Source organism: Lycium barbarum, chromosome 9 (assembly GCF_019175385.1).
Source record: "Lycium barbarum isolate Lr01 chromosome 9, ASM1917538v2, whole genome shotgun sequence".
In the NCBI taxonomy this organism is placed as follows: Eukaryota; Viridiplantae; Streptophyta; class Magnoliopsida; order Solanales; family Solanaceae; genus Lycium; species Lycium barbarum.
The window spans coordinates 4,632,591-4,644,601 of record NC_083345.1 but is presented as its reverse complement, the minus strand read 5'-3'; the positions used below and the strand labels follow the sequence as shown (position 1 = coordinate 4,644,601).

Sequence of the window (12,011 nt, the reverse complement as noted above, 5' to 3'; positions counted from 1 at the left end):
TATGCAATTGGACAAACAACGGCAACGTTAGGGTTTTAGTACAATAGTGAAGACGGAAAATATACACCAGGAATAAGGCTTTATTAGGTTAATTAGGGTTTAGTCCAAAACTATATATATTTTTTTTTTACCATATATATCCCAACGTAAAAACTAAAATTCGTGAAAACTAAAGAAGAAAAATCTTGATTTGGCAATTGAACGTGATTGAAGGTATATTATTTGAGAGGAGAAAAAAAAAAAGAGCAAAGTAAAAGACTTGGAAGAATAGTGATAGCGTCTTTGCTTTTGGGTCCTAAATAGCACTACTCCCCCGTCCCATATTAGTTATCAATATCCCTAAAAATATCCCTCTCAAAATACTCGTCAATTTATAAAACTAAGATAGATTTTATTAATTTTTTCCGTTTACCCTTAAAAGTAATTATGCTTGAAAAATAAACAATACTCATTGATTAGCCTTGCCTGGTTTATGAAGACAGATAAAGGTAAACTAGTAAAAAAATACTTCTTATTTATGATTTCTTAATGGTTGTGCAAAATGAAACATGACAAATCCAATAAAACAATACGTATAACAAAAGAAAAAGAAAAGATTTAATCAGGAAAATCTAAAGGAAAAAATATGCACAAACTTACCAAAGCTTTTCACGAAACCCGTTGTGATTCCAATAAACCCCATATTAGGTAGGCGTTTGGTCATCAATTTTCAAACCAGCGGTTGGACATGCGTTTTCAGTCATGGTTTTAACTTTTTTAAATATAAATTTTAACCCATAAGTTTATATTTTGTAAAAAAAAGAACCATAAGTTGGTAGATATTTTTAACAATTACCCCCATCAATCATTTACCAGTCTCATTAACTTCCACTAAATTTTATTTATGTCTACCAACCTTTTAATTTATATATGTCTACCAATTTTATTTATTGAACTAAAATTTGATCAATTGATGTTGCATTTTTAGAAAGGTTTTCTAGTATTAATTTTGACCCTCTTGTTATGAATTAGTGTATTAATTTTATTATGAACTATGACTTGCTCATTTGGTAAGATTGTATAAGAATTGAGAATGTTTTGATAGTTTTCACAACTTGTGGGATTTTTATGTCTATAAGAAAAAATACTCCTTAAAATATCCAAATTACATGTCCAAACATAGTTTCAAACGGAGCCCGGAAAGGATGCTAGTCGGATAGTAATTGGTGCACACGTGAGCCCAAACTGTACGGATTCGATCTTAGACTTAAAAGATGGTTGCGTTCAACAAGCTTTCTATATTAATTGGGCCCAAATATTACTCCCAGACAGTTTGCTCGAACAATATTGATTGGGCTGCCAAATGGAAATGGGTCATTAGCACGATGACCCTTCAAAGGCACTGGTCTTTAATTTTTGTTCCTTAAATTAGTGGTTTTTATTTTTTGACAATCGTGTGTGTTTTTAATTTTATCTTTTTCGTATTTTTTTTCCTTCCTCAAAATCTACTTTTTTATGCCAACTTGCATGTTACTTCTGCATTTATGCATTCACATCAGAAAATGGCATGTCACAAATATTTATTTTATTGATCTCCTATAAATGTATATTCCATCTTTTTTTTCTTTTTCTGGTAACCCTATCTTTTTTATATTTATTACCATGTCATAACTATATCGCGGGGTATTTTTCCTTCAACAATGGCAAGAATGACAAAATTTTGACGACTATTATCGGCAGATGATTTATGTAGATGTGACTTCATAAACTCGGGGTCATTGATGGAACTATGCCATAATTTGCATAGAATCTTATAAGAGAGATTTCACCGGCAGCTCTATGAGGATGAAATTTACGATAATGTCAGGCAAGCTTGGAATTCTTGGGCGGCTACCCGGCCATTGAGTTTAGGTAATTAGGGTTTAGAGTTATTTTCCTACTTATATATAATGCCTAGAACTTTTTAGCCAATACATAAAATTTAGATTTTTCAACCTACTCATGTAGAAGAAGAAAAGAAAAGAAACAACTGCAGGCTAAATTGCTGGCGTTAAGGCCTGGATTGGCTTGACCTTTGAGGGAAAGCTATTGAATTTGGCTCTAACTAATTTTATTATGTATTGTTACTTTCTCTCTTTTCTTTTTCTGAGTTTCATATAATCATGTTATACTTTTCTTGTTTTATGTGATGCTAATGCACAAATCACAATACTTAGTTACCGGGTATACAACAACATTATATGAACGTCGTACCATGTCACTTGTTACGGATTTGCTTACCAACATTTAAATTAATAAGCAAAGCACATAATTTGGTCCTCACACCATGATTATTAAGAAAATCATGGGAATGAGGAAAATTAACAACAAAAATAATTAAAAAAAATTATTCAGTACCAAAGTATTCAAAAAGATGCACATAACTGATAAATAAGTAAAACTTTATTTGCATCGGGGTATTAACACCGAACAATACAAATTACCATGATTAAGCGATAAATTAAGATGAGAACTTATATTAAGGCCATGGTATTTTGATAACTATGTTTGTGAAGATATGTGTCATATATTTATGAGATTTCTACGTTGTAGGTCACTAATCAAAATAAAGGAATTGATCCGTGGCCTTAGTAGGAAGATGAATAATCGTATGTGCATATTTTTGTAAATTTTTATAAGGAGACAACATCATTGCAAATAAATTGACAATCATCCAGCGAGATATAACACGCATAATTACACAGATGTAGCATCAATGCAGTATCATTAGGTTCTTGGAAACTAGAGACACCAATGCATAACAAACAAAACCATTATATTTCTTTTACGATTCAATGTCATCACATGTAAATTAGACAAAGGTGTTGAGGGCGAGGTGCTGTATGTGAAAATTTAGCACCTGCACAAAAATAACAATGAATCTACATTTACATAATCTCACAATCATGTGTCTATATACTCTGGAGAAAGTATTGTCCTAAGAAGCTCTTTCAAATTAGCTAGTACATGTCGCGGCCCTAAACTTCTGCCGCCAATATAATTCAGAAGCTGTTCTATATCCTGCATACAAAAAAAAAAACACCAAACTTAATTTCGATCAAAATACCAAAAATAAATGAAATTCATGCTTGTCAGCTAATTTCACAGAGATTTTCGGCATAGGAGAGAAATTCAGTTACTGGTCAGGATAATCAACTAAAGCTACACGATCAATGCTAGCCAGATGAACTACCGTCCTTTTCGTGGCTAAAAGGAGAAGATGTGAATGTCTTAAGCAACCAAGTGATGGAACGGAAACATAGACATGATTAAGAAGTGTCAATTGGAAGGACACAACCTTGGCTAGCTTTTTGATTTCTTCCCCCACTACCAAAAGTATCACAGCCTATACACCCGGTCGAGGGTACCTCAGCTCCCCAACAAATAAATTGGTGAAAATATAAACATGATGAGAAATGCCAATAGAAATCCAGTAAAACCTCTCAAGAGGTATCAATCTTTTTAAATGATAGCATGTAATGCTTGGTAATCACCTACACAGCAAGCACTATTGAACTAAGGCTGCATAATCAAATGCTAGCTAGCTAGCCATATGATCTATCAACCTCTCTTCATGGCTAAAAATATTCTAGTAGCATTTTTCAAGAACTTATCCCAAAAGAAAAAAAGAGAACAAGAAGATGTATCAAGACTACCTACAAGGGAAGAAGTATAGGAAGCTGAGAGAAAGTTTACAAAATGAAAGCTATGTACCGAGGATAACAAAATTTATGTTAAGAGAATCACATCACTTAGTGACTCCTCTAAGGTGGATAACATACTATGACTCGATGCTTCATTTGTATCCTGAATCAAAAAACTTAGTCTCCTCTGGGGGGTGGATAGCTTACTATGACTCAGTGCTTCATTAGCATCTTCTTGTCAAGCCGGACAGAAATAAACAGAAAGGAAAGAAGAGACAGTTTACAACTTTCTCATATTAACTTCCAGGCAAATTCCACAAATGTATCAAGATTAATAGATGGACAGTCTAAACACGGATATCTAGATTTAAAAGATTCTTTAGTGGTATCAGAGATCCAATTCCATTGAACATGTTGCGTCATAACATTGTCTGAAGATATTGTACATGGAGCAGTGATTTCTAAATAAAGAGAGAGACAACAGAGAAAAAGGAAGAAAGAGAGAGAGAGCATGGATTTCAATACACTCTTACAAGGCCTTAGCTGGATATGCAGTGGTAGATAACAAAGAAGCAGACCTTATTCAGCAAGAATACAGCATATGCCGCTCTTGTTGAGTCTTGGCCTTCTAAAAATAGAGGAAATTCCACAGGCCTTGAATTAGCGGAAACTGAGGAACTAGATGTTAAATCAGATGATGAAGGCTCTATTGAAGGTGCATAATCACGGATATATGATCGAGATCCTCCTAATCTCAAAGGATAACGAAGAGGAACTTGTAAGTAAGATGCCAAAAGTGCGACGACCTGCATGAAGACCGATGGGCCAGATTAATATACAATAGCAGACTAATGCTAATTATAAAGAATGATGACAAAACAATGACACAAAGGCAACCAAGTATCATAGGAAGCTTCCCGCTTTTATCAGTACACTGGTGTGTTCCACAGAAGAAATTGAATGACTTCCAATGAAAATTGGACTATGAGCTACCACAACATAAGTTATTCGCTTATAAGCCAACTCTCAAGATAGAATGTCTTTCCACCCATTTTAAGATTAAAAAACTGATTTCGACCCTTCGTGATAAAAATTATAACTGTATTTGACACTTAATTAAGCTGTCTGTGGATTTCTATCTGACATATTTGCACAAATTTTATCAATGTAATGTAGATATTTGGAACAAAAAGTCATCTAATAAGAAATGAAATACTACATTGATTTGAAACAGCCAAAATGGAAAAAGTACACTTTAAAACAAAGAGATTGTGAAGCAAAGAGAAAGAACACACGTGTGCAACATATCCCAGGGCAGTTGCAGACCTCTGAACCTCCTTCTTATCAGTAAAGAAACTCATCTTCGTGAACACCGTTAAATGTAGACCTGCAATGGTCAAGGATCCTTGATCTAAAGGTTTTGACCCAGCAGTGTCACCTGTAAAGGACAAAAAGAATACTGAGTTGGCTTTTGTTTGGTATTTTTGTTGATTCAAAGTTGTTTACTCTTTGCTTCTCTGCATTTTCAAGAGATGATTTCAAGATCAAAACTACATACTACTACCGAATACTCGGTATATTAGGCAGGAAGGCAATAGGATTACAGATATATGAGAGCCACTGAAGTTCTCTAACCATCAGCTATAAAATCCTCTCACATAAATAACAACAACAACAACTATGCCTTAGTCCCAAACAAGTTGGGGTCGGCAAAATCGTCCCACATAACAACACTTGAAAACTCAATGAAACGAAACATAAGATGTTTATTTTAACGATGACATCTTAAATTAATGCTATGTACTACTGCATCTAAAGGGACAAACATGGATGCTTTTAGGATGTGAGTTGAGCAACTACAATTTTTCTGAGCAACTACAATTTTTCTAAGCAACTAGAATTCATTCCAGAAATTCATGGATATCTGCAAATCGTAGCATTTAGGCTGCTTGGAACAGAAGATGAAATATAATCAGGACTGAGCTTCCAGACTTGGATCTGCAACATCGAAACCTCATATCTCAGCGAGGTGGAGATGTTCTTGCTGCAGCTTCTAGGGAAGGGCAGGGAAGTTAACAAACAGCATAAAAGAGCAAGATCAGAAAGAACAAACCCCACCAATTCTCTTAAAATGAAGCCCAAAAACAAACCAAGCAAAAGAAATTGAATTTCAAAAGTAGTTCAGGTTTTTGGGGGAAATGAAAATGAATAGCCCAGACTGTAACAATACTGCAACAAAAGCAAGTCTGTACCAGACACCAGGCAGGAATCAACCAGAGGACTTGGCCTACCGTTCCATGAGTTAGGCTTTCAAATGTACTCTAGTAACCGCCAAGTTAGAATGATCTTGAAAGCTTGAGAAAAAAAAGCAGCAGACCAAGGTCGTAAATGTTTTCCTCCAAGAAGTGCTTCTGGATCACAACTATGGTCATATTTCTAACAATTGAAAGGTCCAACTATGTAGTATCAGAAGGTTACTACTAACTATATCTTTTGATGAACTCTGCCTTGATAATCAACCCTTTTAAAATTTTCATATATGAGTGCCCTCATGGCAATATTACTCAGAGAACATATTGTAGGCTTTCAGCAAGCAGAACAAGCAATCATAAGATCTATTACCTGAGTTGAAACTGTTGTTGAATGATTCAAGTTCTTGCTCAGGTGACTGTCCAATTGCAACCCTCACGGGATAAAGCAGCTGAACTTGAGACACCATATACTGTTGTCTCGTTCTCAAAACTCTCTGCAAGGTTCTAAGACGACCATAACCCCTTTCCCCAGCCAGGGACCTACTTGCATCCTGTGCGGAAAAAATGAAACTTTTGGGAATTAAAGAGTGGTAAAGTGAAGTCCAGAAAATCAGATAGCAGACAGATAACAATGTAAACCTTTTAACTTATCAAGAAACCTAGAAAGATAAAGTCGGCAATAAAAAGCTTAACAGAAACCAATAGTGGTCAGGATGGTGCCGTGAAGTACTCAAAGGAGAAAAAAAACATAGCAAAAACCAACACTGGTCTGGATGGCACCATAAAATACTCAAAGGAGAGCAATACATCTGAAGAAAAATGAATGAGAAAAAACTACTAAAAGCGAATATAGCGAAATCCAGACAACAGCAGTACAGTACCATCTAATTACTCTAGATATCAGAGACAATATGATTGTTTTTTCGCAGATAATCCCTATGCCCTTCACTGGTTAAAAGGGACGTCAAAAAGATGTTGAACACCCATTGCATAGATGATATGATTCAACTTCCCTTTGTCATGAAGAGAACAGCCCTGGATGCTTTCTTCTGACCAAAATATTCTTAATTCAAAACACCAAAGATATTTTGAAGTTAAACCAGAAAGATGGAGGAGTACAAAAAAAGGGACAGATCGAATGCATCACTCAAGCTCTATCAAGGAGACATCACAAATAAACCGACAGTCTTGCTTCACAAAAAAAAAAAAAAAAAAAAAACCTAATATATCCTGCTAAAAAGTGCGAGAAAGAAGCATAATTAGGAATTTCATAGAAAACGGTGGAGCAAATCAATTTGAAGGAGCTAAAATGGAAGCCACTCAGAACTCAGTCTTTATCAACTCAGAAGAATAAATGGGTAGCGTTCCACATGTCTAATCGCCCCAGTCTATTTCAATATCAGATAAAAACTCACTTGAACAAAAGAAGATCAGAGAAGAACTTAGTTACATACTACTTTTTCATTCATTTAAAGTTCTCAAGCTCATTATGGCTTCCAAAAAAACCCAAAGCAAGTCACTACAGAGTCTTTTGGGATGGAACACAGTTATAGAAGGAGATGCAGAGAGAGAGAGAGAGGAGGGGGGGGGGGGGAGAGAGAGAGAGAAAGGAATGAACAATTTTAAAATGCTAGGATACCTGCAAGCGCTTGCTAGCTGCAGAAAGAGAAGTCCCTGCAACCAAAAGTGACCTGATGTCATTACTGAGTTGCTCCTCTTGCTTCTTGACTTTCTCTTTGACAACTTTAGAATGCATCGACGTGTTTCCCATCACCAATTTTCTAGAATCTAGCTTTTCTTTCATCTCATCAAGCTCATTTAAACGACTTAGTGACTCTGCTTCTACCTGAGAACGATGTTGCCACCCGCTAACAAGCGGGCTAATTCATTAAAGCCCCCAAAAAAAAAAATCAAAAAGGAAAGAGAGACAGTATAAAAATATAGAAGTCAAAAGCATTAAAAGAGCACGCTATTATTTCCACTTTTCTCAATTTACTTGCACAAAATGGTTAGAAGAAAGGGAAAAGAGAGGAAGTCCTAAAAGTATGAATCCCATAATCTTTTAGTGTAATCTAATTTACCAACCCAAGGTTGAGGCCATAGAGAAACTGAGAAAGAAGACCAGTTGTACCTCTAATTAAGACTTAAGAAGAAAAATAATCAACTTCATTTGCTACTATGTGTTCGAATAATAGTACCACTAGAATATAACTGTGATAATTGAGAATTATGCATCTCCCTTGGTACCATTACATTGTCAATAAGAATAGATAACTTAGCAAATAAAAATATGTATATGTAATGTCACAATCAGGAGGGCGTTGTCATCCAAAATTTTATAGCTACTCCTCTTGCACCTCAGACTCATTTAAATCAAAAGAGAGGTTAGTCAAGTCTGAAGTAGTTGCCTCCAAGAGACTAGTGTGGGATACATGGTGGGGAAAGGACCCTAATCATGAAGTTGGAAGAAATGATGAAAAGTGGGAAAAGTCATTGTTAAATGGCCCCTAAGCAAGGGGGTTTGGAGGATGATCTTTACCATGTCAGAAAAGAATGAAAAATGATTTACTCTCAAGAGATGTTCTGAATTCTTATGTTCATTTTACAACTGGAGTTGAAGTCAAAATGAAGAAATTAAAATTCAGAGTTGTTGAAAACATAATTAAATATATAAAAGTATGCTCTCTCTAACAACTTAAGTTTTCAGATGAGGTGATCTCATAATTCAACATGGTATCATCATGAATAGATTCTGAATTCAATCTTTACCTCAACTAGTCATCAGGGGAAAAAAATTGATCTCATAGAAATTCTGATCTTGTTAGATTTTGTTAGCTCTTTAACTCAAGGCTATCCATATTCATGTTAGTAAAAACTGATCTTGTTGCTTATATAGCGAACCCCTGAAATCCAACATCAGTTTACATATACATCAAAGAAAGAAGACTACATAAACACTTGATACTTTGGAACTTTGGGCATCAAGAACTTAAAAACAACGTGACTTCCTCATTTTCATGGTACTAACTCAACCACTGAACCAACAATCAATTGAAAACCTTATGCTTGTATTTTACAACCTAATCTACAATAGGATCATTCCTCTTATAAGTTTGAAAATACAGAAAGAAAAAAAAATCAAAATATGATATCCAGAATCTACCATAACCATGCAGTATCCACTGTGATTTCTTAGTAAAATTTTATATCTTTTACTTCAACGTTTTACTGAAACCATGCATTACAATATTAGCTAATACACCTATTATCAAAAAGGCATCTCATTTACCAGACTATTGCTCTTCTTTGCATGATAAGTCAATAACCAAGAGGAAAATAGATAAAATTAATTGTAAAAGAACTCAGTAAAGCAACGAACTGTCATATAGGAACAAGAATAGGATAAACCCCTCCATCCTACTGGTTCATTTGAGATAATTTAATTGGTTGTTTTTCGTTCTACCATAGGGCATTATTCTATTTGCTTTTGAAAGTAAAAAGTAAACCCAAAGGAACTCCAAAAATAAAAAATACATTATAAAGAAAGTACCTAAAACACTTCTGCCTACATAGATCTTAATCTATTAATGCACTTGTATGCTGGTAATTTTCCCACTAGATTAATACATATATTACCCTATCAAATTCAAAATGACAAAAATTTATCAAGTTCACTAAGGTTCACGAAGAATGTTGCTGCCCCTGCAGTTAGAAATGATCAAAATTTATTCATATTGCTGAGGTTCACGAACAATCTTGTATTAAAAATTGTCGTGTAATAAAATGTCTTCATCTAGCGAAACTCTCTCTTGTTTCTTCTTCAAAATATGGGATGGTTGATCCATACTTGAATGTAGAGTGTTCAATATTTAAAGGTGTGTTATTACAGTGCATAAGTTTTTCCAAGTTAACGCTAGCAAGAGTGCCTTTGTAAGCTAGGCTAGCAACCCCTTTGTAGGAGACTGCTACAAAAAAATGATACACTTTCTACTACTCCATCTGTCCCACTTTATGTAATACACTTTCCTTTTTACTTTGTCCAAAAAAGAATGATACATTTCTATATTTAGAAATAATCTAACTTAAAACTTCCCTTTTTACAACCACACAAATATCTATGCCTTGTTTTAGACCACAAGTTTCAAAAGTCTTCCTTTTATATCACATAAATTGGGACGGCGGGGGTATAACTTTTATCATTCTACGAATTCCAAGTTCCAACACTACACTTACCTAGGTACCTCATAAAATCATATTTTTCTTTATCATGGCTATCTATATATAACATATCAATTCAAAAAAATGACTTCTTGGAAATATTTTGATAAGGTCTCCATGGATCAATTCGGGCTACATATCAGCTCAAATTGAGGGAGTTATGTTTTCATGGACTAATTTTGCCACCGCTACACTTACCTCTTGTGTTTCATTTTCTATCAAGATTGATTCAAAACTAATACAATATCATATTCAAATCAAGCAAACTTTAAAGACAAACAAGAAAAGTAAAAACTCAACAAGAAAGTTCAAAATTTTACCTGTATAAGGGACTGTAATTTGTGCTGAACCAATTGTTTTTTCTGTTTAGCTTCATTAAGAGCGGATGTAAGACTACACAAACGAGCTAATTCTTGTTCATAATCTTCCCACTGTATTAACTTCACTTTGTTGTCTTTTTTATTCTTAGTTTCATCACATAATAATAAAGTTACTTTCTTTGATTCCATTCACAACTAAATCACTTGATTTTGATTGAGATTTTGAATAATTCAAAAAGGGTAGTAGGAAATAATCATTGTTTTGTTCCCACCACCATATTTTTTTCATCATGGTCTTTCCAAATCTTGAAACTTTTTAAGGTTTCAAAAACCCCATTTTTGAAATCTTGAATTAAAAAAAAAAAAAAAAACTTGGATTAGGGTTGTGAAACAAGGGGAAATATGGGTTTTGGGGAAAATTATGTTTTGGGGTTGTGTTTAGATTGAATGATTTTTTCAGTTTTTTTTTTTTTTTCTTGATCACTTTCTTGAAATGGGAATTTGGTTTCTGTTGTTTTTGATCTTCTTTTGGGAAAATGAGAATAATGGAATTAGAATATTTTTTGTACTATAGGAAGTGTTAGGGGTTGGCTTTTTTGTTTGAAGAGTTTATAAATAGGGAAAAGTATAATGGAATTTCCTTGTCATGAAACTTCCCTTTTTAACTTTTTTTTTTTTCTTTTTCCTATTTCAACAGTTCACCTAAATAAAGGGGAAAAAAATAACTCTATATTTTCCTTTTATTTATTGATTAATTTAAGAGGGAGGGAACAAGGCAAAGTAAGCAAATTTTCTCTGTCCTTTGTGTTTGTGAATAATTTAAAATGAATTATACCTCCTCTTTAATGCACCCAAAAAATATTACTACTATCTCTGTCCCAATTTATACGATGGTTGACTTATTTGAAGAGTCAAATTTTTAATTATGATTTTCTCCAACTCTTTTCATATATTATGAATTATTAATTATATAGACTTATAGTAATTTTTATATAGTTTTCAAATATGTAATTTTATTATAAAATACTCGAAAAATTATATTTGAAATTGAGTAAAAAAAAATAGTTATTTAACTTCTCAAATAAGTTACTAACTCTCATATAAATTGAGACAGATGGAGTACATACAAATTTTCTTAGAATCTTTGTAAGTTACCTAGCTTAAATATGTCAAAAGTAAAATACAAATCTCCTTTGTATATATTTCCTTCATTTGTTTGCTTTACTCTGCTCGAATTGTGAGCTGTGAAAAACTCCTTTAAGTTTGTAAAAGAAGCACAAGATTTAGCGAGCACACCTACGTTACCAACTTCTTTTGAGTTTATCATGTTGTTCAATCTTATATATGCCATTTATGACAAATTTTGGTGTTTCAAGCGTGTTTTCGGTACGGAGGAAAATATTTTTTAAATTTTTATGTTTGGTTGGTCAAAATATTTTAATTAAGAAAATAAATTCCTAAAAAAATGAGAAAACTGATTTTCCTAACGGAAATAAAGAAAACAAATTCTATATAAGTGGCATTCCAAGTTCATTGTCTCTTCCCAAATCTCACCTATT

At 33.6% G+C, this 12,011-nt stretch overlaps 1 protein-coding gene across 3 annotated transcripts; it reads right to left on the bottom strand.

Annotated features, from left to right (window-relative positions):
- Positions 1-2,775: 2,775 nt before the first annotated feature.
- LOC132609504 (vacuolar protein sorting 38) lies at positions 2,776-11,045 on the bottom strand. Of its 3 annotated transcripts, none has more exons than XM_060323517.1 (6): positions 10,453-11,045; positions 7,554-7,760; positions 6,285-6,465; positions 4,958-5,100; positions 4,241-4,468; positions 2,776-3,039 (listed from the first exon to the last, which is right to left on the bottom strand). In XM_060323517.1, exons 1-6 carry the CDS (start codon positions 10,639-10,641, stop codon positions 2,923-2,925), a joined length of 1,065 nt encoding a protein of 354 aa, XP_060179500.1. In that variant the 5' UTR covers positions 10,642-11,045; the 3' UTR covers positions 2,776-2,922. The 3 variants fall into 3 exon arrangements, with proteins under 3 accessions (XP_060179500.1, XP_060179501.1, XP_060179502.1); XM_060323518.1 differs by having other exon boundaries at positions 7,554-7,794; positions 10,453-10,643; XM_060323519.1 differs by having other exon boundaries at positions 7,554-7,782; positions 10,453-10,643.
- Positions 11,046-12,011: the final 966 nt, after the last annotated feature.